Source organism: Symphalangus syndactylus, chromosome 8 (genome assembly GCF_028878055.3).
Source record: "Symphalangus syndactylus isolate Jambi chromosome 8, NHGRI_mSymSyn1-v2.1_pri, whole genome shotgun sequence".
Taxonomy (NCBI): Eukaryota; Metazoa; Chordata; class Mammalia; order Primates; family Hylobatidae; genus Symphalangus; species Symphalangus syndactylus.
Genome location: NC_072430.2, coordinates 43,186,457 through 43,209,904, shown reverse-complemented (window position 1 = coordinate 43,209,904; position 23,448 = coordinate 43,186,457). Strand labels below are relative to the sequence as shown.

Genomic DNA, 23,448 nt, shown 5'->3' with positions numbered 1-23,448 from the left:
CGGTGTAGTTTGGTCTCCGCCCGGCCCCTTTCAGGTGGGAGACTGACATAGTGTACATGTGGAGCAGGAGGAGGGTGTATGTTATGATGGGAGTACTGACGGGGAGATGACAGTGAATGTGTCAGGAGTGTAAGAGGTGGAGTGAGTGTGCACGTGATGCTGGTGGGAATGGAGGGGAAAGTTATGTGAATGACGGGTAGCAGGTGAAGACATGCCAGTGTTTGTGGTAAGTGAAGCTGAGCATATCTGTTAGGAACCAAGGCAAGTATGTGGAGATGTGCTTGTGACAGGAGGAAAGGGATGTACAGACATGAAGCGAATACGTGTACCAAAAAATCTGGAAGAACATACATTACCCCTTATAAACTTGTCGAATGGCTCAGCTATAATTGTAAAACCTCATTAGGGAAAAGCTCACTGAACACAATATTCATGTAATAACTTTAGATTCACTGAGGCTCTCAAAAGATGGACATCTTCAATCACTGAATCTTTGCAGCAAAATAAACATGTTTTCAAGCTGTATTTCTCTTTTTATATCTTCCTGCTATAAAATGGCTGCTGTAAAATAAGCCTTCATTTTACACAGGTGTGATGGATTATAGTTATTTCTTCAGTGAATCAAAATGTTTAGCTGAAAAGTGATCTTAAGAGAAAAACACTGGCCGGGCGCGGTGGCTCACGCTTGTAATCCCAGCACTTTGGGAGGCCGAGGCGGGCGGATCACGAGCTCAGGAGATCGAGACCAGGTGAAACCCCGTCTCTACTAAAAATACAAAAAAATTAGCCGGGCGTGGTGGCGGGCGCCTGTAGTCCCAGCTACTCAGAGAGGCTGAGGCAGGAGAATGGCGTAACCCGGGAGGCGGAGCTTGCAGTGAGCCGAGATTGCGCCACTGCACTCCAGCCTGGGCGACAGAGCGAGACTCCGTCTCAAAAAAAAAAAAAAAAAAAAAAAAAGAGAAAAACACTGCCAGATAACCTCCTGAACCCCATTTCAAGATTTTCTAAAAAAAACTTTTTGAGAAAGAGGGTCTCACTCTATCACCAGGCTGGAGTGCGGTGGGGTGATCATGGCTCACTGCAGCCTCAACCTCCTCAGCTCAAGCGATCTCCCACCTTAGCCGCCTGAGCTGCTGGGACCACAGGCGTGTGCCACCATGCCTGGCTAATTTTTAAAAGTTTGTGTGGAGATTGGGTCTATGTTGCCCAGGCTGGTCTCAAAATCTTGGCTTCAGGCAATCCTCCCTAAGTGCTGGGATTACAAGTGTGAGCCAAATCTGGTCTCTAAACTTTTTTTTTTTTTTTTTGAGATGGAGTCTCACTCTGTTGCCCAGGCTGCAGTGCAGTGGCGCAATCTCGGCTCACTGCAACTTCTGCCTCCCAGAGCGATTCTCCTGCCTCAGCTTCCCAAGTAGCTGGAATTACAGGCACGCACCACCACACCCGGCTAATTTTTGTATTTTTAGTGGAGACGGCGAGGTGGCTCATGCCTGTAATCCCAGCACTTTCGGAAGCCAAGGTGGGTGGATCACTTGAGGTCAGGAGTTCCAGACCAGCCTGACCAACATGGTGAAACCCATCTCTACTAAAAAAATACAAAACTAGCTAGGCATGGTGGCACATGTCTGTAATCCCAGCTACTCAGGAGGCTGAAGCAGGAGAATCACTTGAACCCAGGAGGCAGAGGCTGCAGTGAGCCGAGATCGCTCCATTGCACTCCAGCCTGGGCAACATATATTAAATAAATATTTAATATTTTTAAATATTTTTTAAAATAAAAAATTTTAAAAATTAAAAAAACAAAAAACTGTTAAGATGACAGCAAGAGGGAAAGGAAAAAAAGGACCCGCCATTTAAATTCACATAGTATCATACAAGGCTTAAAAGTAAAATAAATGGTTTGATTTAATGACAAAGTCTTCATAAGAAAAAAGGACAGAGTTTACTTAGGCTAAAAATGTTTATACATGCCAGAAAAATGAGAAGACAACAGAATTTTTAAAATATTTTAATTTGTATATGTAACTTCAAGTTTAGAACACTCAGTATGAACAAGAACTATTCTCTGACAAAGATGTGAAATGGGGGAGTGAATTACTGTACAGGTGCATATCAACCTCTCCATGCAATTTACATCTGTATCTTACGCAATGAGAAACTGGTTTACACAGCTCCGTAACTGCAGTATTTTTTAACACCCCGTTTTGCAGTCTCAGAATACTTTTCAATTAAACTGGTCGACATGTTTAAAGATGAGAAATAAGATGTTTGCATTGTAAAGTTAATAGCTAATAAATGCACATTTCCTTCCATTAATATAAATCTGGAACAATTTATCGTAAACAAAAATCTATCCGCGATATCAGTAATCTAACAGTTCGTACTTTTACTGAACACTTCCTGTGAGCTAGGCCTCGTAGTAAACATCTGAACATGCAATTTCACATTCAGTGTGGAATAGGAAGTGTCATAGGTTCGCGTGTTTTTCACAACTGATTATGATGTCCATGATGACAGCGTGCACTAAGCCCTGTGTCCAACCAACCCTTTACCTGGCATTTTAGCCAACAAGACCCGCTTGCATTGTAGCAGCTCACGGTGCTCGCTTGCACAATTTTAGAATGTTACATGAATACTCAGGCCTGACTAACCTTCCCCTCCAAAAAACAACAAAACGGAACAGGGCTAAGCCTTTACTACTCAGAGATACATCGGTAAGACCCCACAGGGACAAGAAAAGTAGCTGTGATCTAGGTCTGCACTAAAGCTGCCTTTCCTGGCACTCAGAAGTGCCCTTCCAGGCCTAACTGCAGAAGGGTGGCCTCAGCCTCCTCCTCCTCCTCCTTGGCTTCCTCCTCACGGATCTGCACCAGCAACTGAAAGAGGTTTGGGGCCGGCCCTTCCCCAGCCCCGGTAAGCCACAGCTGCCTTCGGATGGCCCCGCTGTGGTTGGCCCCGGCAATGACCTGCTCTAGGCGGGCCTGGTTCACATTATCTTTATCAATGGCCCCCTTCTCTACCACTTTCTGTAGCAGAGGCTCCAGACGAATGACATAAGCAGACAATTTTTCTCCTGGGTTCTGATAAGTATTCAGAAATTTGATCTGGGCATCCCTAGAACTCTCAACGCTCCCAAACACCTGCTCAAGCGCCTTCAGGCATTCGGCAGTGGTTATCGCGGGGTTGTTGGACTTGAGGATGCGAATGACATCAGCGGCGGGGCCTCTAAGACTCTCCATCAACCGCCGCCTCTTTTCTACATCGGACACCTGCCACTCCTCTAGGACCTCATTAGTGTGCTCCAGCCAGGGATCAAAGGTTTCCTCTCCAGGCCCTGGGATGTCCCTCCCCGAGAAAAGTGTCAGCCTCTTATACCATATGGACTCAACAAGAGGCTGAATAACATTATCCAAAATATAGTTTAGCATCTCTGCTGGCATCTCTGGGCCCGGGGTCGGAGTAGGGTTCTGAAACCCAAGGACACGGGCAACATCTTGCACGGTCCACCCCTCTCTAGCTAGGAAGAGGTGCAATCTTTCTAAAAATTCAGCATCAGAAGTTGGGGGCTTAAAGAACACTTTCCAGACCCCTCCTTTGCCCGGCATCTCCCTGGGGATCGCGGCGTAATCTACAGCGCCAGTGAGCTCTAATAAGGCTGCTTTCGCATTTTCTTCCCTCCAGAACATTCTCCCAAGCATTCGGTAGGAAACCTGGGGCATCGCAGCCTGGAGGGTCTCTTCGATTTCAGCCTCATCACAGTTCACTGGGATGCCCCAGACCAACAGAGCTCTCTGGGAGTTCACATCCATCCCCCGGCACCAGTCTTCCAACAGTGTCATCGCCATTTTCTCAACTATCAAGACGCCAATTCTATCAACAGACTGTGGCTCACCGTGCTCCTGGCCTTAGAACAATACCAGACACTCCCACCAAGTAGGTCCGAGGGAGGCGACCTTCATGCAGTCACGATTCACAAAGACACAGAGTCCTGATCTCGCCCTTCTCTGCCCCCACAGTCAGTCCGTAGGTGCAATCAGAGCCGAGCTCGGGGACGCTGAGGCAGTCACGCGGCCGTCGCCATCTTGCGTCTGGGTCCGGGTCCGGTCGGGTCCGCCGCCTGCAGCAGGGGCGCCGCGTCGTCGTGCAGCGGGCGAGGAGCGACGGCGGGCGGCGAAGGCAGGCGCGCTGGGCCGAGCCGCCGGGGTGTGGTCGCTGGGCGTGGCCGCCAGGCGTTCGCTGCGGCTCCTGGAGAGGATCCGGCGTTCGCGGTTGCAGCCTGGTCTTCCCGCGGGCGAGGAGCGGCCGTTTGGGAGACTAGCCAGAGGGAGAGACTGTGCCGAAGTCGCGGCGGCTGCGGGCCAGCGGAAAGCGGCTTCTTAGCGGGCGCGGGGACTCCTCTGGGCGGGCGGCGAGGACGGCCGAGGACCAGAAACGAAGGCAGCAGAGGAGCAGGAAAGCCGGAGAAGCGAGGCTGGAGACAGCAGAAGCAAGGGTGGGCAGGGGTGGCCGCAGCGGCCCGCAGCGGCTCAGGCGCTGCGCGGCTGCCCTGGCGTCCAGTCCTACCCGCAAAGCGCCGCGACGTTACTGCTGCAGTGGAGGATGGGGCCAGCCGGCGAGCAGCGTCCGCCCCGCCCCGTCCCGCCCCAGCGGCGGAGCCGCTCGGGCGTCGCCATGGCAACGGTGTCCCAGCCGGCGCAAGGCACGCCTGCTCCGGCGGCCCGCGGGGGTCGAGCGGTCGCCATGGAGCCAGCGAGGGGCTCGGGCATTTGTTTCTCTGATGGCGCATTTCCTTTTTCATAATTTTGCATTTTAACAGTAAACAAATACTGCTAAGCACCGTGTTTTAAAAATAATAACCCAATCCTGGAGTGGATTTAAGATGATATTGTTGGAAATGCATCCCTCATGGTGGACTTGTCTACTCGGGTTGCTCAGCCAGTCCACCCTGCACGTGAAAATACTCTGCTCAGAACCCTGGCTTCCCGTTGCCCGTGACCACACTGTGCACCCTGCATATTTCATCCCAATGAAGCCAAAATGTCGGAGTGCGCCATTTATGTGTCTTTGTGTGAGATACTGAGTTTAGACTTTTTCTTGTCTAAAATTTTGTAAAAATCTGTCTGTGTCTACTGAGTCATCTTTTAGCCAGGCAAACATTAGTGTATTATTTTCCTTTTCCTGGCTGGCATCATTGACAATAGGCTGCTAAAAGAGAATCCTTATGGTTCAAAAATGTCGAGTAATTTCCCTGCAAGCAAGATAAGGCGCACTTACATCAACCCCAGATGGTGAAAATCCCAAGAGAACAAAGCATTCAACTCTGAATTTTTAAAACCTTATTTAATAAAAGGTTTAAAGATACAGAAGAACATTCAAAAGTAAATAAGTTACATAGGTACATTACAATCACATCAGCAAGATTCTTTAGTGTATTAATTTTTTTCTTATAAAAAGCACACAAAAAATAAAATCTTCAGTCTCTATCACAACTGTACAGCAAAAGAGGTAATATTTATATATATATACACTATTTTAATATGTAACAGTCTTTTTAAAAAAGGGTGCCACAGGCAGCAAACACACAAAAGGCAGTGTCTGATCATTTTTGTTTCAAAATAAAAGGAATATACTTATTTATATGCTATTAAAATATTTGTACAATAATTACAGACTGTCAAGGCTGTTCCTATGCTCTATCCCCTCCAACAAGGCCTTCAACTTAGAGACAAATGAGGAAAAAGTGAAACAGCTGCAAATTGTTAGAGGCAAATATTAACATAGCAAAATGTGGGGAGGACACAATTGTTTTATAAAAATATCCCTACTTCCTGTAAACCTATGGAGTTAGGCTTGTCAGTCTAATAAATACCGTCCCAGAAAAGCAAGCCCCAGTGAAAACAACTAAACAGCTGAGGCTTGAGTATGTGTTGTATTCCTCCTTCATCTTAACATCTGGCACATGAGAAGAAAGAGGTTAGGTCACTGAGGCAGTTAAATATAGGTGATCCCTTTAGACATAAGCAGCAAAAGACCTTGGTGCCAGGGGTGGAGGCGCGGCAGAAGGGGTGGTATGTATCTTAGCTGTGAGGGGGGCTGCTGAAGGCATGGAGGACAGTAATGACGGCTGTGCCTCCTTGGATGGGTGGAGACCTCAGAAATGGTCTGCAACACAGGCACTAGGTCAGTTTCCCGCCCTTAGCTGAATGCAGATGGATGCTGGGAGATGGATATGGTGAGATGGTGTGGGGAGGATGTTAGAAAGCTGGAGGTGTTTATCACTTCTCAAGGAGCTCTGAATATAGGGGAAAAAAAACAACAAAAACAAGCCCAGGGAGAAAGCACCATTAAGGATACACCTATGCCAGCTTCTATAGCTGCACCTGCTTTATTGGCAGGTCACTTACCACAATTGCATCTGCCCTCTAAACTTTTTAATTTTCACACCGTATCCTCGACATGAATGCATAAAATACGGTGTCTGGCGGGATAATGCAGAGAGGTACCATCTTGATTTTCCTCAGTTACATTCACCTGGTCTGGTCTCTGTAAGCTTAGAAGAGTAGAATCACTTCATTGTTTAAAGACTTCCGGCCAGGCGCAGTGGTTCACGCCTGTAATGCCAGCACTTTGGGAGGCCGACGCGGGTGGACCACCTGAGGTCAGGAGTACAAGACCAGCCTGGCCAACATGGCGAAACCCCACCTCTACTAAAAAAAAATACAAAAAGATTAGCTGGGTGTGGTGGTGTGTGCCTATAATCCCAGCTACTCTGGAGGCAGAGGCAGGAGAATCCTTTTAACCCAAGAGGCGGAGGTTGCAGTGAGCCAAGATCACACCACTGCACTCCAGCCTGGGCGACAGAATGAGACTGTCTCAAAAAAAAAAAAAAAAAAAAAAAAAAAAAATTTTTTTTTCCAAGTACAAGATGTTACCACTGACAAAAGGGTCTCATGTGAATGATGGAGGTTTCTGTTACCGTATGTCCATAAAGGGGCCTGAAACCAAATATGGTCCGAATAGAAAAAACCTTGGGAAACATAAGCAGCACTTTGGGGCTAAGCTGCGAAGGCACTCATATTATACACATAATTTCGAAGAGAGCCTAAATTTGCTACCCCCCTGCTTCTACAGGGTATACCAGATTTTTGCTGTCTTGGGACACTGAGCTCATGGAAGCCTGTGGAAGAAACTAACGGGGAAGGTGGGGATCTAGGTAGTCATCCAAGAGTCTGGAGAAGAAATTTGTTACTTCCACAGCTGGGGTCCTGTAGAACCATACTAATGTATAAATGGATGCTGAAAAATACCCGACAGTGCATAGTTTCTTTTTTTTTTTTTTTTTGAGACGGAGTCTCGCTCTGTCGCCCAGGCTGGAGTGCAGTGGCGCAATCTCGGCTCACTGCAAGCTCCGCCTCCCGGGTTCACGCCATTCTCCTGCCTCAGCCTCCCAAGTAGCTGGGACTACAGGCGCCCGCCACCACGCCCGGCTAATTTTTTGTATTTTTAGTAGAGACGGGGTTTCACTGTGTTAGCCAGGATGGTCTCGATCTCCTGACCTCGTGATCCTCCCGCCTCTGCCTCCCAAAGTGCTGGGATTACAGGCGTGAGCCACCGCGCCCGGCAACAGTGCATAGCTTCAAAACAAAACTCCCTCTCCACTCCCAGTTACTGACATGATGCTTCTTGGCTATCTCATAAGGAGTAGCAGTATGAATACTTTCTGGCTCCTTCCTAATACGTTGACCTGTCATACGCGCATTCACTTAGAATTTCTTTTGCAGAACTAAAGTTGAATACGATCAGAAAAATAGCTGAGCCCCGCTATGGGACTGGAAGTGAAGGGGCCTCCAGAACCTCCTGGCCCTTTCACTTCACCCATGCCAAATATGGCTTCTTCAAGCCAGAATCCAGGCCTCATAAACCAAACTAGAATTCTGGCCTCTTGCCAATTCCCTCAGGCAAAGCACAGCCAGAGAAGGGGCAGCAAGAACTGCCTTTGATCTCCCTTGCTCTGTGTGGGTCTGGTGACACCCTCCACCTTCCCACCCCTCTTTCAGTGTTGCTATCATTCCTATCGGCAAGAGCTTCCAGAGCAACCAGGTGAGGGACCTTAGGGCCTTGGGAATTCAGGGGGGGTGGGGACAGGGGATGTCAAGATGCCTCGTTTTGGGATAAATGCACTTGGGCCTCTGAAAAGCAGGAGGCCCCTGGTCCCTGAGAGGATGTTAAAAATTAAATACTAAGAATAAATAAATAGCTCCCAAATGACACGAGTCAAGGAATGAAGGCTCCTGTCCAATCGAGTTAGGAGACCTCTCCCTCCCAGGGAAGGATCCAGAAATCTCCAACGTGCAGGCCTGGGGGCTGGGTTGTGGATATCGACACTGGGTGAGGTGCGGTGGGGTTAGGTGTAGCTGCTAAGGTCAGGGCAGAGGCAAGGAAGCTGGCTCCCAGGAGGGGCAGGCTGAGCCTCTCCGGGACCTGCTCAAGGCGAGCGCCCTTGGCAGCCTCCAGGACCCAAAGGTATTTGGCCAAAAAGGTGGGGAGGAAGAGCCAGGCTTGTCAAAAGCTCTCTCGGGCCTAACCCTGCAGCTTCCAGCCTCCGTACAGCTCCCTTCCCTGCAGCAGGAGGAGTGCTTTGGACAAGAACGCTAGCCCCTCCCCCAACGCTGAGAAAACGTTCTAGCCCTAGCAGCGCCGCCAGCATGCAGCAAAGGGACAGTACCTGTCGTGGCCTCCCTCCCAAGGAGGAGGTGGCCACTCAGGACACGGTCACGGGAGCAGCTCAGGCAGGCCTGGAGACTGCACGGACAGCACAGGTGTCAGGCTGCGCCCCTTCTCAGAGAAGCCCGCAGACTCCCTCCGAGAGTTCCTTTTTCTGGGGCTTGGGGCAGGGCCGTTGCAGCCTTCGAGGTCCTCTGGGGAGGAGGAATGCTGCTCCAAAGTGGGTGAGCTTGTGCTTGGCCGGCCACGGTGGCTTCCTGGAGGCCGAGGGCAGGAAGGGGAAAAAAATAAAGGGAAAAGACTGCGGGGCAGCAGAGCAGCAGAAATCGGAGTGTGAGAGGCGGTGGAGCCCCTCCCGAGGGGACCGGGACTCTCCCGGTCCAGGAAAGCATGAGGACAGCTTCCGACAGACCAAATGCAAAGAGAGCTGGATCTTGAAGCCCTTAACGCTGCTCCCAGGGCCTTCATAAATAAAAGAGCCGTTTATTTCATTGTCCCATTTGTTTCGCAGGGAAAAGTCCCTGCAATCCTCTCCTCACTCCCTCTTGAGATGCCAGGGTGTCTGCGGGAGCTGGCGGCGGTGCGGGAAGGGCCGGGGCCCAGGACTGGGCCAGCCTGGCTCCCGCGCTCAGCCCTTGTCGCCCGCGCCCGCACCGCTCTCCTCCCGCAGGGCCTGCTGGTGGGCGGCGGCGGCGGCAGCGGCGGCCTCCTTCTCCTTCAGCCTCAGCGCTGCAGCCTTCTTCTCCTGCTCTGCGTGGCTCTTCATGTGCGCACTGCGACTCTTCACCTTGTAAAACACCCTGTGGCCGGGTGGGGGTTGCTCAGGACCGGCCTAGCCCACCCCGGGGCCCCCAGCGCTGGTGGGCGAGGAGCCCCAGCCTTCACCTTCACCCCCACGCTGTACAGCCGGGGCTGGCCAGCACGCATCATTTTCCGAAAGCTGCCCCATGACGTCACAGCCCTAGAAACCCGCTGAGCCAATCAGAAACGAGGCGGACACCGCCTGTACCTCTTCCCCCTCCTCCCCATCCCCGCCCCCGCCGCGCACCAGCCCGCGGGGTCCCAGCGGGGACAGGGCTGCCCACCTTACCTGCCACATTTTTTACAGGGGAAAGTGTTCTCCTGATTCTGGGTCTTACTGAATGTCTCTGTTTTTTTCTTCTTCTCTGAAAAAGGTAGTGCCCTTCGTGACTTCCCTGTCCCTTCCCTTGGCTTCTCCGAGGCCTGGCCACCGGCAGACCCAGGGGCGTTGGACTCGTGGCTCCGGAGGATGAGGATGTCACTGGCCTGAAGAAAATCAAACAAGGAGAGTTGAGTGATCTGAGCAAGCGCAGATCTGGAATTCTAGAATCGCAGGGAACCGCGGGCCTGAAGTCATATATACTCCTGCCAGTCACCTAGCATGCACTTGGGTTCTTCCAGGGATAGGACGACCATTGCCTCCTCCAACTCTGCATCTCTGGTCAGCTCTATCATTTACAAAGTTGCTGCTAGAGTAACTCTGTGGGGCAGCCCGAGCTGCTAGAGGCCTTGATGCGCCTGACGGGGGATCTTGGTCTCTGGGTTAATGAAGCACCTGTTGATGTTTTCTGTCATTTAGTCTGCTCATGCCCTGTTCTATAAATGAGATTCAGGCCTCTGTGATGGGCCAGGTGCTGGGGACAAAGAGGTTGACACAGGCATCCCTGCCCTCAGAGCTGAGGATCTGGTGGAAGGGACAGATGCGCAGGTAGCTACTTCAGGACAGCGCAGTGCAGGGACACCAAACAGGGCAAGGGCAGGGGTCAGAGTGCAGAGCAGAGGGAGCAGAGGGGGCCTCGGCTGGGGAATCCTCGGGTGGCCATCAGAAGTGGCACCCTCATGGGAAAGTGTTCACAAAAGTCAGCAGAACTCTGTAGAGAGCTACACAGAACACAGCTCTTGGTGCAGGTGGTCGAGGCTCAGAAGTGGGCACACAGCCGTGTGTTTACAGTTTATGGGAGCTCTGTAAGCATGAGTGTACTACACACATTCCTTTTTTTTTTTTTTTTGAGATGGAGTCTTGCTGTGTCACCCATGCTGGAGTGCAGTGGCATGATCTTGGCTCAATGCAACCTCCACCTGCTCCGCCTCCTGGGTTCAAGCGATTCTCCTGCCTCAGCCTCTGGAGTAGCTGGGATTACAGGCGTGCACCACCATGCCCAACTAGTTTTTGTATTTTTAATAGAGATGAGGTTTCACCTTGTTGGCCAGGCTGGTCTCGACTCCTGACCTCAGGTGATCCACTCACCTCGGCCTCCCAAAGTGCTGGGATTACAGGTGTGAGCCACTGAGCCCGGCCTACTACACACATTTCTAAAAAAAGACTTTAAAAAAGCAGCAGCTCCCCAATAAACCCCTTCCCCTCCTTAACCTTTTCTGGGAGAACTCTCCCTGGCAAGGAGCAACTATGGCCGGTAGTCTTGCTTCTTGGCCTGTGATATGGTGGACAGAGCACTACACTAGGAGTCCAAGGACCTGGGGCAAGTCACTTAGCATCTATGAACTGCTTTCCCCCATCTGCAGAGTAGAGGTTACCTCTGCAGTGTGAGGAACTAATGAGATAATGGAAATGAAGGCACTTTGCGGAGATCATGCCTGAGGGCCTATGATTGTCATTCCCATAGTCTCAGCTCAGTCTCATTCTTGTCAGGGACTCTGGCTCTCTTAGGGGAGCCCTGTCTGCAACCCACCAATGCTCCCTCAGTGACCCACGTACCTACTGGGTTTTCACAAAACCTTTTTCCCTCTGAATCTCAGATACAGAAGCAGTAGAGTATAAAAATTAATCGCAGACTCTGGATTCAGGCTGCCTACTAGCTGTGTTATCTTGGGCCTCAATTCCCCCGCCTATAAAATGGGAATAACAGTAATACCTAACCACATAGGGTAGTGAGGATTAAATGAGTTAACAGCACAAAGTACTTCACACATTTCCTGCTATTATGATTATGATGAGGATCACAGTCCTGCTCTACCCTCCCTCCCACACCTGCAGGCCCAGCTCCACCCTGCTTGCCCTGGGCTCAGCCCATGGCGGTCACACTCACCGATTCATTGGCCTGTAGTGTCTGCGTGGCTTTGACTGCGGCTGCCCGCCTGCTGCGCTCTCGCCCCTCTTCCTGCTCCTCCTTCTCCTGGATCTCTGGCACCTCCTCCTCCCCCTCTTTCCTGGGCTCCTTCACCTCCCTCTTGGGCTCCAGCCTCTCTTCACTTGGGGACTCTCTTCTGGGAGGAGGCACCCTTGGGAACTTTTGGGAAGTCTATGGGGAACAAGAACAAGGGCAGTGAGCCTGGAGCTCTGTCTCACTGCTGTAGCACAGATTCTGACCCGGCCGGGGGGTTCACCAGCCCCAGCTAGTCCTGCTTGCCTGGCTGGCCCAGCATAGTCTTCTGTACTAGGACTCTGGACTCTGTCCCCATGGCATAGTAGCCATGGGGTCAGAAGAGTCTCAAGCCCTAGGAGCACCTGAGAGAGAGCGAGGGGCAGGGAGGGTACATACCAGTCGCTCCCCATTGCCACCCATCCTCCTGGACAGATGACCAGGAGGCATCCTCAGCAATGATGTGGTGAGCCAGGCAGGAGCCTTGAGTTCCAATTCCAAACTACCTTTGTAATGCTTTCTGTAGCTCTACTACCTTCCTACCTGCAAAACGGGCAGCACACCATTCCCTGTCTTACAGTAGCATGTCACCAAGCATGGATTTGCAATCCCAAAAACGATGCTAGGTGGATACATGGACATAGAATTAAGGAACATTCCATTTTAATTCTCTTTCAATCCTGATTATGCCAAGGACTCAGTCTCTGGTTGCTGCTAATGTGTCTTTTATACTTCTCTAGACTTGATAAACTCTTTAACAAGGCAAGGTCAGGCCTCAGTCTCAGCCTTGGCAGGTTAACACAGCATCTAGCTAGAATTCAGTAACACTGGTTTTCACATGTATTTTTACCAGCACCTTCTATTTATAGCACACAACCTTGGTTTTCTATTTATGACTGTGATATAAAACTTCCCTTCTGAGTAAAAAATGAGTAGATTTAAAGGCAAATGTTAAATAATGGCACAAGTAGTATGTGAATATGATAAAAATTCTAATGGTGACACATGGTAGGATGCAGATATAGCAGAAAACAAAAAGGTGATACAAGAATGACTGAGGTTTGAGAAACAGTGTTAGAGGTCTGCTATGCAGAGATAGGAAGACGATGCTGGTGTGAATCTTGTGGGAAAATTACCCTGTGTATCAACACAATGTATTATTACTGTGACACCAGCAGTATACAGAGGAGAACCCAGAGGTCCAGGGCTCCTTGCGGCTGTCAGGGACACTGTCTTCCTCAACCTGCCCTCTGCAGGCTCCTGGAGAGCTTGGGCTCGGGCTCCCAGCTCAGGCCTGGTCCCAGACCCAGCCCAGGCTCTATGCAGCTGAGGTTGAAAAAGGAGTCACCTTAATATCCACTTCAACCTCTTCCTGGGCCGACTTCTCATCGCTCGTATCCACATCCCCAAAGGTTAGAGTCCCATTGCGGCCGATTTTCACCTGCTTCTTGTAGGTGTAGTAGAACTCCACGCACTGGGCCACGGTCTTGGTCTGGATCTGGTTTGAAGTCAAAACTGAGGTCAGAACCCTCTGGTTTGGCTCATCTGCCTGGGGAGAATCCAGCCTTTCTCGTCCCTGCATCTTTCCCTTAACTTCAAGCCAAAATGAAACCCAGCCAACCCAGGAAATATAAGCATTTTTTCCAATGCCTGCTCTGCAACAAACCACTGATCAATTAATCAATGCTTCAGCACTATTTAAAATAAGTAAATAAATAAAACAAGCTATAAAGGACAATGTCAGAACTACCCGGGAGATGGCAATATAAGGATTCCATATCAGAGGGCATTACTGTATTTTTTTTTCTTTTTTTTTGGAGACAGAGTCTCGCTCTGTCACCCAGGCTGGAGTGCAGTGACGCGATCTCGGCTCACTGCAACCTCTGCCTCCCAGGTTCAAATAATTCTCGTGCCTCAGCTTCCTGAGTAGCTGGGATTACAGGTGTGTGCCACCACAACCGGCTAGGTTTTTTTTTGTATTTTTAGTAGACACGGGGCTTTGCCATGTTGGCCAGCCTGGTCTCAAACTCCTGGCCTCAAGTGATCCGTCTGCCTCTGCCTCCCAAAGTGCTGGAATTACAGGTGTGAGCGACCTCGCCTGGCCTGAATTATTTTATCAGGTTAAATTTCTTGGGCATGCTAATGGTACTGTGGTTTTGTAGAATATCTTGGTTTTTAGGAGATACGTGCTGAAAGGTTTTAGTCTTGTGACATGATGACTGTAACTTACTTTTAATGATTAGCTGAATCAGAGAACAAGAGAGAGCTGTATATGTGTGTGTCTATGTTTAGACATAGAGAAAGAGAAAGCAAATATAGCCAATGTTAATGATTGCTAAATCTAAGTCAGGGGTAGATGGGTGTTCATTCTACTCTTCTTTCCATTCTCCTCTAAGTTTGAAATTTTTCAAACTGAAAAGTTGAGGGAAAAGGTCTGGGCACCATCTACATCCAAAGCCAGCCCTGACCTGGCAACACAGACGCTTTTCATTAATCCAGACAAGCAATTTCATTTCTCTCCAGGGAGCAGTGGCTGACAAGTGAGCATACAGAAATGTCACAGTGTCCCCTGTCAGGGGAGGAACTCAAGGGAAACTCACAAGAAAGCCCTGGAAAACCTGAGGAGGAAGCGAAAGGCCTAAGTCTTCCTCCTGACTCTGCTACCACACAGCTATTCGAGCTTGTGGTAGCAGAGGCAAGTCACTCACTTTTCTAATTTCAGTTTTTTCATGTGTAAATAGCAAATGGGGTTAAGTAAGAGTAGATGATCTCCAGGGACCTGCCTCTCAAGCTCTGAAATTCTAGCTCTCCCATTGCATAAATCTGTTTGGCCACTGGGTTTAGTTTTTGGGCGACTTTCCCACACGCAGAGGCTGTTTTCTCTGACACCACCACACAGGCTCCCACACTGCTCAGCCACCGCTGGGCTGGGAGCTCCTGTCCAGAGAGGCCAGGGGTCAGTGTGGGCCCTTTGTGTCTGAGGAGGAAACAGACATGTTTCATCTCACAGAAATGGCCAAGTCACACATGTATTAATTAGGCCATTTACACATTTACTGTCAATTCTCTCTGACCCTTTGTTTGACTGACTAAAGGTCTGCTCATTTCATTAGGCATTAGAGGCGCCTCAGTGAATTTCACGGGCATGTACTTCCCGTCAGTATTGCCCAATCAGGGAATAGAGTGTTACTAAAACACAGCAAAGGACTCCTTGCAACAGGGCCCTTGTAGGGGAATTCATCATCAGCACTTTGTCTAGTCCCCAGGGCTGTTCCCAATACAATCTACAATCCCAAGAGGAAAGGGCATGCTCTTTTTAAAAACTCTTTTGCCTTGGCAGTCCACACAATTCTCTCTCCCCACAGCCCAGATTTTGTGAGACAGGGCTGGAAAGATGCAATTCCTTGGATTAGCAAAGCATCTGCTTTTCCAGAAGAATATGGAGAGGACAAGATAAATCTAGGGAATGTGGACTTGAACAGCTGGGTTACTGGAAGGCAACTCCGGGTCAAAGGAAGTGGGCAGAGGCCCCCAGGTCAGCTCCGCAGGCACTTGCTGGCTCTCAGTTGCCCTCACCCCCGGGGTGCCTCCACCCCACTGCATCTTCCTCTGGGGAATGGCTCACCTCTACTTGCCACCCTCCTCCCCATCTTCCTCCTGCCTATTTTAAGTCTGATGCCCACTTAGGCCTCCTCCTGGATTGAGACCCCAGAGCTCGGCCACACTACCCTGAAGTGAGGAAACGATGCTTAGAACCAACAGGGAAAAAGAGACCTAATCTTTCTCTTTCTTGTATTGTTTAGGAAATTCTGAGGCTACTCAGTAGCATTGACCTGACTGCTTTTTAAGAGGGCTTGGTCACTGGCAGAGGAAGCCCCAAAGTCACACAGGCAGCTCCTGGCCCTCATTTGCCCCTGAAACAGAGCCCAGCTCACCAGCTTCTGCACCAGGAAGAAATCCTTCTTGTAGATGGCAATGCCTTTGTTGAACAGCTTCCTCTCGGCCATCTTCCACTGGTCAGAGCCTATGAGGCAAAGAGGCGGCCAGGGAGTGAGGTGGGCAGGGCCCTGGCCACTGTGGGGCAATTCTGACCAGCAAAAAAGTGTGAGGCCATCCGCCCATGGTCTCTGCAGGCATCAGAGCCGGCTCCTCGTCCCACTTCCATGTCGCTCACAGCCTCGCTCCCTTGCTTGTGAAATGGAAACTAGTATCGCCTAGCTCACCAGCTGTGGCGAGGATTAAATAAGAAAATGCATGTGAAACCCTTGGTGCTCTGCCTGGTGCAGATGAAATGTAGCACTAACATGGGTGGAAAACATTGGCTGCTAGGATTATGTGACTCGGTCCATGTCCTTAAAGTGCCCAGAACAGGACATGCACTCCTGGGGCTAAGTTCCAGGTACCTGATGCCAATCTGGATGGCTCTCCATGGGTTCCCGTCCTTGTGGCCTGGGCTTTTTTGCCTGGATGGTCTCCCACCTGCCCACTCCCTTCTCCCCTCCCCTCCAGGGCACAGGAAAGCCCTGTAGAGCTACCCCAGCTTTGGTGGCAGTTCCCTCACTCTGACTCTTGGCTTATCTACCCTCCTCCTCCCACCCCCACCCAGGGCTGTGACTCAGCACTAAGCAGGGCCCCATGGATGCTGGAGACCTCTCGAGGCTCCAGGCACCATGCCCACCGCAGCCAGGCCCACCTGTGTAGTGATAAGTTGCCAGCGGATGGTTGTGGGGCCGCAGGGGCTTCTTCAGTAGCAGCTTATTCAGCGTTTCCTGGAGGGGAAGTGAGGGAAGGGTCAGGGCGCTGACAGGGGTATCGGTGGTGGATGGAGCATTCTAGGCCCTGATAAAATCCCAAGTAGGGTGGGCACTTACTCTTGCCCCCCTTAACTGCTGAGAGATAAGGGGTCCGGTGGGGTGGTGAGATCACAGGGGGTGGGGCTGCCCAGAAAACAGGCCTCGGGTCCTCTTAAGAGAGACCATGGCCCCAAGGGAGGCAGCACTGCTGGAGAAGGCTCTCAGCAACCATCCAGTCTGAGTCCACTGACCCAGAATCAGGGATAGGAATGGATAGGAGTACACTGCACAGTAAAACCTGGGGTCTGAAACTAGGGCTCCCTTGGGTCAAGCCCTTACAGCCCCTTCCTTAGTCAGACCCTCCTACTGGCCTCAAATGTGCATGCCAGCAGCCCTAGCTCCTGAGCAGCAGACATGGATCCAAGCCAGCCCCCAGTGAGGGGCCCTCCCTCTGCTGGGGGTGCCTTCTCACCAGGATGTCTCCCCTGGACTCGTGCAGACAGTGCAGGGCCAGCTCCTGGTTGGTGCCAGCACCAGGGAAAATGCTGGAGCAGGCGGCTGTCAGCAGGTCTTCCACTGGATCCACAGGAGCATGAGGAGGGAGGGGAGGAAACCACGTTCAGGGCGGGGCTGGGCAGGGTGAGGCCTGGCCCACCCATGTGCCTGCCCTCACTTGCTGTCCCCAGGCCCCTCCTCACCTTGCCTCTGCTTCTCCCGGCTGCTCTCTAGGTCTTCCCATGGCTGCCACACCAAGTCAGCCTTGTGGGGATCTGCAGCTGCCAGGGCACGGTCCCTCATCAAGGGGATTTCCGCCTGGAACCGGGAGCCCACGTTGATCCGCCTAGAGGAGTGAAAAGGGCAGGAGGTGAGGCCTCACCTTGCGGGGATGGAGAACTTGATGATCCCTCAGGGTGGGAAGAAGATGAGGGGGAGCCAGCAGAGCAAGGCCTCAGCTAGGTGTAGGGAGTCTGGCTTCTAGGGACTTGGGAGGACAGGCTGACCTGGCACCACCAGAAAGGCAAGGTCCAGAGGCTGGAGAGGGGAGAAGCAGCTGCAGGTTTACAGATGGGAAAGAGCCTCTGGACCCCCCTTCCAACTCTAGGAGATAAGTTCAAGCTGAGCCGGTCCTTGCCCTTCCCTGCAACTTCCACACAGAGGCAGGGCGGGGACAGCAAAGCCCAGGGCCAAATACAGAAGCCCGAGGAGGCCCTCTCAGCCCTCTGCAGGCCCCACGGAACCCTCCTGTTGTTCCCAGGGCCCACCTGCACACACTGCACTAGTGTGGCCACCCACACCCCTCGGCCAGGGGCAGGGCTGCACTTACGGCTCGATGCTCACTGGGGTGGCCTCCCCCATCACAGAGAGGACAGGCGGGGTTACTTCAGCACTGTCTATGGGACAAAGAGCAGATTGATAAATAGTACCCTCCTTTCAGCAAAGTACCCCCCAATCCTAGTGGCTGCCCTGTATGTGCAAGACTCACAGCGGTGACACACAGAGCTCACGCAGGGAACACAGGCACCCGAGTCCTGGCTCTGCAGCCTGTCACCTACGAAAACACAGGCCCTTCACTAAATATTTGGGTGCGTCGGTTTTCACATTCACCAAAAGGGGCTATCACTACCTGTCTCCTACGGTTAATGTGAGAACTGGATAAAATAACACACAGAGCCTGGCACTCGATAAAGATTATTATTACTGCTTCTACTACTAAAGCCATATCCTCGCCCCCAGAAGCTCCAACACTAATTCCAACATAAAGCTGTGGTTTCCTAGTAAAGAGACTGAAACTTTGAGCACATTAGGGAGGTGGTGAAGGGGATCACTGTTTTATAGTTATTGTCTCACTTCCTCTTTGGATTTTCTGCCTCAGTTTCTCCCAAGCTAGTTTTTTTTTGTTTCTTGTTTTTTGTTTTTTTTTGAGACAAAGTCTCACTCTGTCTCCGCCCAGGCTGGAGTGCAGTGGTGCGATCTCGGCTCAAGGAGTTGAACCTCCAAGTTCAAGCAATTCTCCTCCCTCAGCCTCCCAAGTAGCTGGGATTACAGGTGTGAGTCACCGTGCCCAGCCCCAAGCTGGTCTTCTTAAGGCCCCACATGATCAAAACACTCCTTTGCTTAAAAAAAAAAAAAAAAAAAATCTTTGCTCTTTACTGACTCCCTCCTGCAATGTGAGATAAAACCTGCAACCCTCCCCTCAGGGTTCAAGGCAGTTCCGCTTCCATTTGTATCTCCCACCACCCATGTGCCTGGACCTGCATCCTAGCTGACTGCTTACCTCTCGACCCCTCACTCTCCCGGCATGGTCCCATCTACAGGCCTTTGCACCAGTCATTTCCTCCGCCTGGTGTGTCCTCCCTGCCCCCGCCCTCCTCCATGGCTGGGGCTCAGCTCTGGCCCCACCCCTCTTGAATACAGTCCTCACCATCCCAGGCTAGCTGCTGGGGCTTCACTCACTGGCTGCAGATCCCACACTGCCGGGAACCTCTGTTTTTTCAACTCGTAGGCTTTCATGTCAACTCCCTAATGACCTTGCATTCTCTATAGAACAGACCATGGTGTCCTGTACATTCTTGGAGCCCTCACAGGACCCAGTTCAAGGCCTTACGCCCAAGTGTTCGGTAAATACTCGTGGACAGACTGACCTCTCGCTGGCTGCCAGTCTGATCTCTACAATGACTTCCTCTTCCTAGCCAGAGAGAAGCCTCCCCAGGAAGCAGGACAGAAGGCTGGCCAGCCTAGGGCAAACATTTTGCATCCACAGACACCAGGGGGCACCAGAGAGCTACACCATGGGTGAGGTCACAGTCAAAGGTTAATTGGCCAAAGGCATCTATGAGCTAGCTACTTCCACTTAATCCTCTCTACCACCCTAAGGGGATTGGATTATCCCATTTTGCAGAGGAAATGGACCTCCTTATGGAGTGGGCAACATTTTTCAGCAGTACATCACCCCAAGCCAGCCCAATATTTCCAGAATGTCTGCTTTTGGCCAAAAAGACTGTTCGAGAGCCCCAGAGACCAGATGTGCCTCAAAGGACTATGAGCAAACAGGATGGCCTTGGCATGATGTTCCAGCTTTATGTGTGCTAATGCACCTGAGCCTAGGAAGTGGCTATTAGGTTGAACCAAAGGAAACTACTATTTGTGAATCCAAAAATAGTTGAATATTGGCAATTTCATCATTAACCAAATAATACTAATATCCCCATCTTAATACTGAAAAAACTGAGGCCCAGGGAGTTGAAGTGACTTGCAAAAGTGGATGTAATAGTAAATGGTAGAATTGAGATTTGAATCCAAGCAGCTGGGCAGGCTCCCCGCCCCTCCTTGTTGAACCAGGACAACCTCCTTCTCAATCTCAGAGAAGACAGAGCAAAGCTCCTTCTCCCAGAGTGTTCCAGCCCAATCCCCAGCAGCCCCATAGGCTGAGATGCCTCCCTGCCCGGTGCCCCAGCCCCGCTCCTGCCAGGGCCGCGGAGGGAGGTCACTCACTAGTCCGGAGCAGCGTGCGATGGGCACTCTTAGGCGTGATGGGAGGAGGGGCAGGGATGGTGCTGGTTGATATGATGGCATTGAAGTAGAGGCCAGAGCCTTCCCGCACAGGGCTGAGGATGGGGGGCGGCGTGTAGGGAGGCAGCTCAAAGCTCCGCTCAGAGGGGTGGTCAGCTAGGCGCACAGGAGAGCGCAGGTGGCTCTGGTATGGGGTGATGTTGGAGTAGACGGGAGGGGCGATGAAAGTGCCCGCCTTGGTGGGGATGATGAGGGGCTCAGGCCTGGGCCGCTGCTTTGGTTTCCGCACGGAAGGCTCCCCCTCCAACTTGACATTCATGTCCTCTGCCTGGAGAAGGAAAGAAAACAAAGATGGCTCAGCCCCCCATGTCCCAGGGAAAGTGAAGTCTTAACCACAGCTTGCCAGTCTCACCTTTGGAACTTAGTCTGCCCAACACACCCACCAAGGCAAGCCTGAAAAAAGGAGCAGGTCCAAAAGCCCTTCTTATCGTCTCCTCTAGGGCAGAGGTCAGCAAACTTTTTCTGTAAGTGGCCAGAGAGTAAATATTTTAGGCTTTGTGGGCCACATGTGATCTCTGTTACATATTCCTCTTTTCCCTTTTTCTTTTTAAAACTAATCGTATAAAATTGTAACACCATTCTTAGCTCTGGATTTGGCCCCCAGACCGCAGTTCCCCACCTCTGCTGTAAAGTGTATGATAGGGCAGGAGTGCAGTAGTTCAGGGCCCAGGCTCTGGAGCTGGACTGCTTGGGTTGGGACCTACCACCTTTATTGCCACTGAAAATTACTCAATGTTTCTGTGCATCTTCATTTTTAACATGGTGCCTACCTAGTAAGTGCCTACTTCATGGGGTAACTATGAGGACTACATGAATTAATACAAGGAAATCACTGAGAACATTACCTGGTACCTTAGTAAATATTGGCTGTTATCACTACTTAAACTCCAGGCTCTGTGTTAGATGAAAGCTCCTACTGCGTGCTAAGACCTGAGCTGGGCATGGGACTACAAAATGGAATGGACAAGGCCAGGCGTGGTAATCTCAGCACTTTGGGAGGTCGAGGTCGGGGGATCACTTGAGGTCAGGAGTTCGAGACCAGCCTGGCCAACATGGCAAAACCCTGCCTCTACTAAAACACAAAAATTAGCCAGGCATGGTGGCAGGTGCCTGTAATTTCAGCTACTCAGGAGGCTGAGGCATAAGAATCACTTGAACCTGGGAGGTGGAGGTTGCAGTGAGCCAAGATCGTGCCACTGCACTCTAGCCTGGTCAACAGAACTGGATTCCATCTCAAAAAACAAAAAGGAAAAAGAAAAAAAAATGGAATGGACAGTCCTTGTCCTTGCAGAACTTTTGTTCTCATAGTATTAATCCTACTAGGAAAGTCTAGCCCATGCACTACTTCTCCCTGCTAGGTATGCCTCATGGGCCTCCATCTCGAATAGAAAGCAGTACTATAAGAGAACAGAGGCCTTCCCTTGCTCGATTCCTATAATCTCAAAGGCAGAGAATGGAGCCCTACAGGGTGAGCAGCACCCAGTTTATCTCTCTGCGTACTCACTATAACAGGTAAGGTTGGCCATGTTGACCGAGTGGGCCTTAGAATAATAAGCTGTCTCCCTGCCAAGGTTCTGGCTCCCATAAACACCTTCCAGCAGAGGGCCCTGACTCCCTCTCAGGCTCTGGCCATGTCCTTCACCCATCTGTGCCCTCTTTTCCCTTCTACAAATTGGGATGAAATGAAACTGTTCATTCTTCTTCCCTTAGGAAAACAATATGATTGCACAGAAAAAAAAAATGCAGGAGCCAAAGGCCCCCCAAACTTTCTTGACAAGAAATCTAACAAAAAATCAGCTAGCTGTAATGATTTGTAATTTTATAATAAGGGATTTGAACTATTCTGATATTTGACAAAAATAGTCATGTTCATTTTTTAGGTGTGGTAATGCTATTGAGATAATGTTGAAGAAGAAAGAGTCCTTATGTATTTCAGACACAAACTGAAGTATATGGATGGAATGATACGATGTTCAGGACGTGCTTCAAAATAACCCAGTGGCATGGAGAAGCAGAGGTACAGGTGAAATAAGATTGGCTATGTTTTGATAACTGTGAAATCTGGGTGATGGCTAAACACTGGCGTTCATTATACCCCTCTCTACTTTTATGCATGAAAGAAAGTATCTGTAGTACAAAGAATAATAAATAATGAAATAAATAACAAAACACAAACCTCCCCCCAAAGCCTGGTGTAGTACAAGTACTCACAGGCAGGGATTCAGGAGATACAAATTCTAGGGCTAGCTCTACCTACTTGGCTGTATGACCTTAGGTCAGTCTCGTCTTTTCTGGACCTAGCTCCTCATCTATAAAATAGGGGCATTGAGCTGTGGAGCTGCTCAGGCTCCTTCCTGTCTCAGAACAAGCTGCCCAGGCCTTCAGCCTCTACCACAAACTTTTCCTCAACCAGAGAACAGGAACCCAGACAGCAGAGACTGTGGCGCTCCCCTGCCTATTACAGAGGCATGCAGGCCAACTCTCCAGCTGAGAATAACCAGAAAATCTGGATTCGATGTGCAAAACACATTTCTGAAGATATCAGAGGGCAAATAGGTTGGCAAAGAATTAAAGAGCCAAGATCTAGAGGAAAAAAAAGAAAGCTAAAGAGGTGAGCCCAGTATTTGAAGCTGCGTTTTCCCTAGAGGTGAATGCTATTACTGGAAAAGGCAACTGAGAGGCTGAGAAACAGCAGAGCTTTTAAGAAATTTAAGGAACTGACACAATAAAAACTGAGGTTTGTCCCGGTGCGGTGGCTCACACCTGTAATCTCAGCACTTTGGGAGGCCAAGGTGGGTGGATCACCTGAGCTCAGGAGTTGGAGACCAGCCTGGCCAACATGGCAAAACTCCATCTCTATTAAAGATACAAAAATTAGCTGGGCGTGGTGGTGGGCGCCTGTAATCCCAGCAGCTCAGGAGGCTGAGGCAGAAGAATTCCTTGAACCCGGAAGACAGAGGTTGCAGTGAGTGGAGAACGCGCCACTGCACTCTAGCCAGGGTGACACAGTGAGACTCCCTCTCAAAAAAAAAAAAAAAAAAAAAAAAAAAGGCTGGGTGCAGTGGCTCATGCCTGTAATCCCAGCACTTTGGGAGGCCGAGGCGGGCGGATCACGAGGTCAGGAGATCGAGACCATCTTGGCTAAAACGGTGAAACCCCATCTCTACTAAAAATACAAAAAATTAGCCGGGCACAGTGGCAGGTGCCTGTAGTCCCAGCTACTTGGGAGGCTGAGGCAG

General features: G+C 50.6%; 3 protein-coding genes across 8 annotated transcripts in view; all 3 read right to left on the bottom strand.

Annotated features, from left to right (window-relative positions):
- HEATR4 (HEAT repeat containing 4) overlaps positions 1-23,448 on the bottom strand; it is a 357,461-nt gene that overhangs the window by 241,206 nt on the left and 92,807 nt on the right. The window lies entirely within an intron of this gene.
- PNMA1 (PNMA family member 1) lies at positions 1,993-4,065 on the bottom strand. The gene has a single exon (XM_055288851.2). The coding sequence runs from the start codon at positions 3,843-3,845 to the stop codon at positions 2,784-2,786; it is 1,062 nt and encodes a 353-aa protein (XP_055144826.1). The 5' UTR covers positions 3,846-4,065; the 3' UTR covers positions 1,993-2,783.
- Positions 9,192-23,448, bottom strand: part of MIDEAS (mitotic deacetylase associated SANT domain protein) — a 64,956-nt gene continuing 50,699 nt past the window's right edge. For 4 of the 6 annotated variants that reach the window (XM_055288813.2, XM_063644177.1, XM_055288814.2 and 1 more), the window contains 11 exons: positions 20,132-20,477; positions 18,123-18,188; positions 17,964-18,030; positions 17,338-17,480; positions 17,112-17,215; positions 16,540-16,615; positions 15,782-15,870; positions 13,195-13,344; positions 11,793-12,005; positions 9,815-10,011; positions 9,192-9,524 (listed from right to left, as the gene is read on the bottom strand). In XM_055288813.2, the coding sequence (XP_055144788.1) occupies positions 9,353-9,524; positions 9,815-10,011; positions 11,793-12,005; positions 13,195-13,344; positions 15,782-15,870; positions 16,540-16,615; positions 17,112-17,215; positions 17,338-17,480; positions 17,964-18,030; positions 18,123-18,188; positions 20,132-20,477 (1,623 nt within the window). In that variant the 3' untranslated portion in view covers positions 9,192-9,352. The remainder of the gene's footprint in view (positions 9,525-9,814; positions 10,012-11,792; positions 12,006-13,194; positions 13,345-15,781; positions 15,871-16,539; positions 16,616-17,111; positions 17,216-17,337; positions 17,481-17,963; positions 18,031-18,122; positions 18,189-20,131; positions 20,478-23,448) is intronic. The other 2 variants (XM_055288816.2, XM_063644179.1) reach the window with 1 other exon arrangement.

What these genes read in the sequence shown, in the direction of transcription:
- PNMA1 (XM_055288851.2), bottom strand. Translation starts at nt 3,845, where the DNA reads ATGGCGATGACACTGTTGGAAGACTGGTGCCGGGGGATGGATGTGAAC.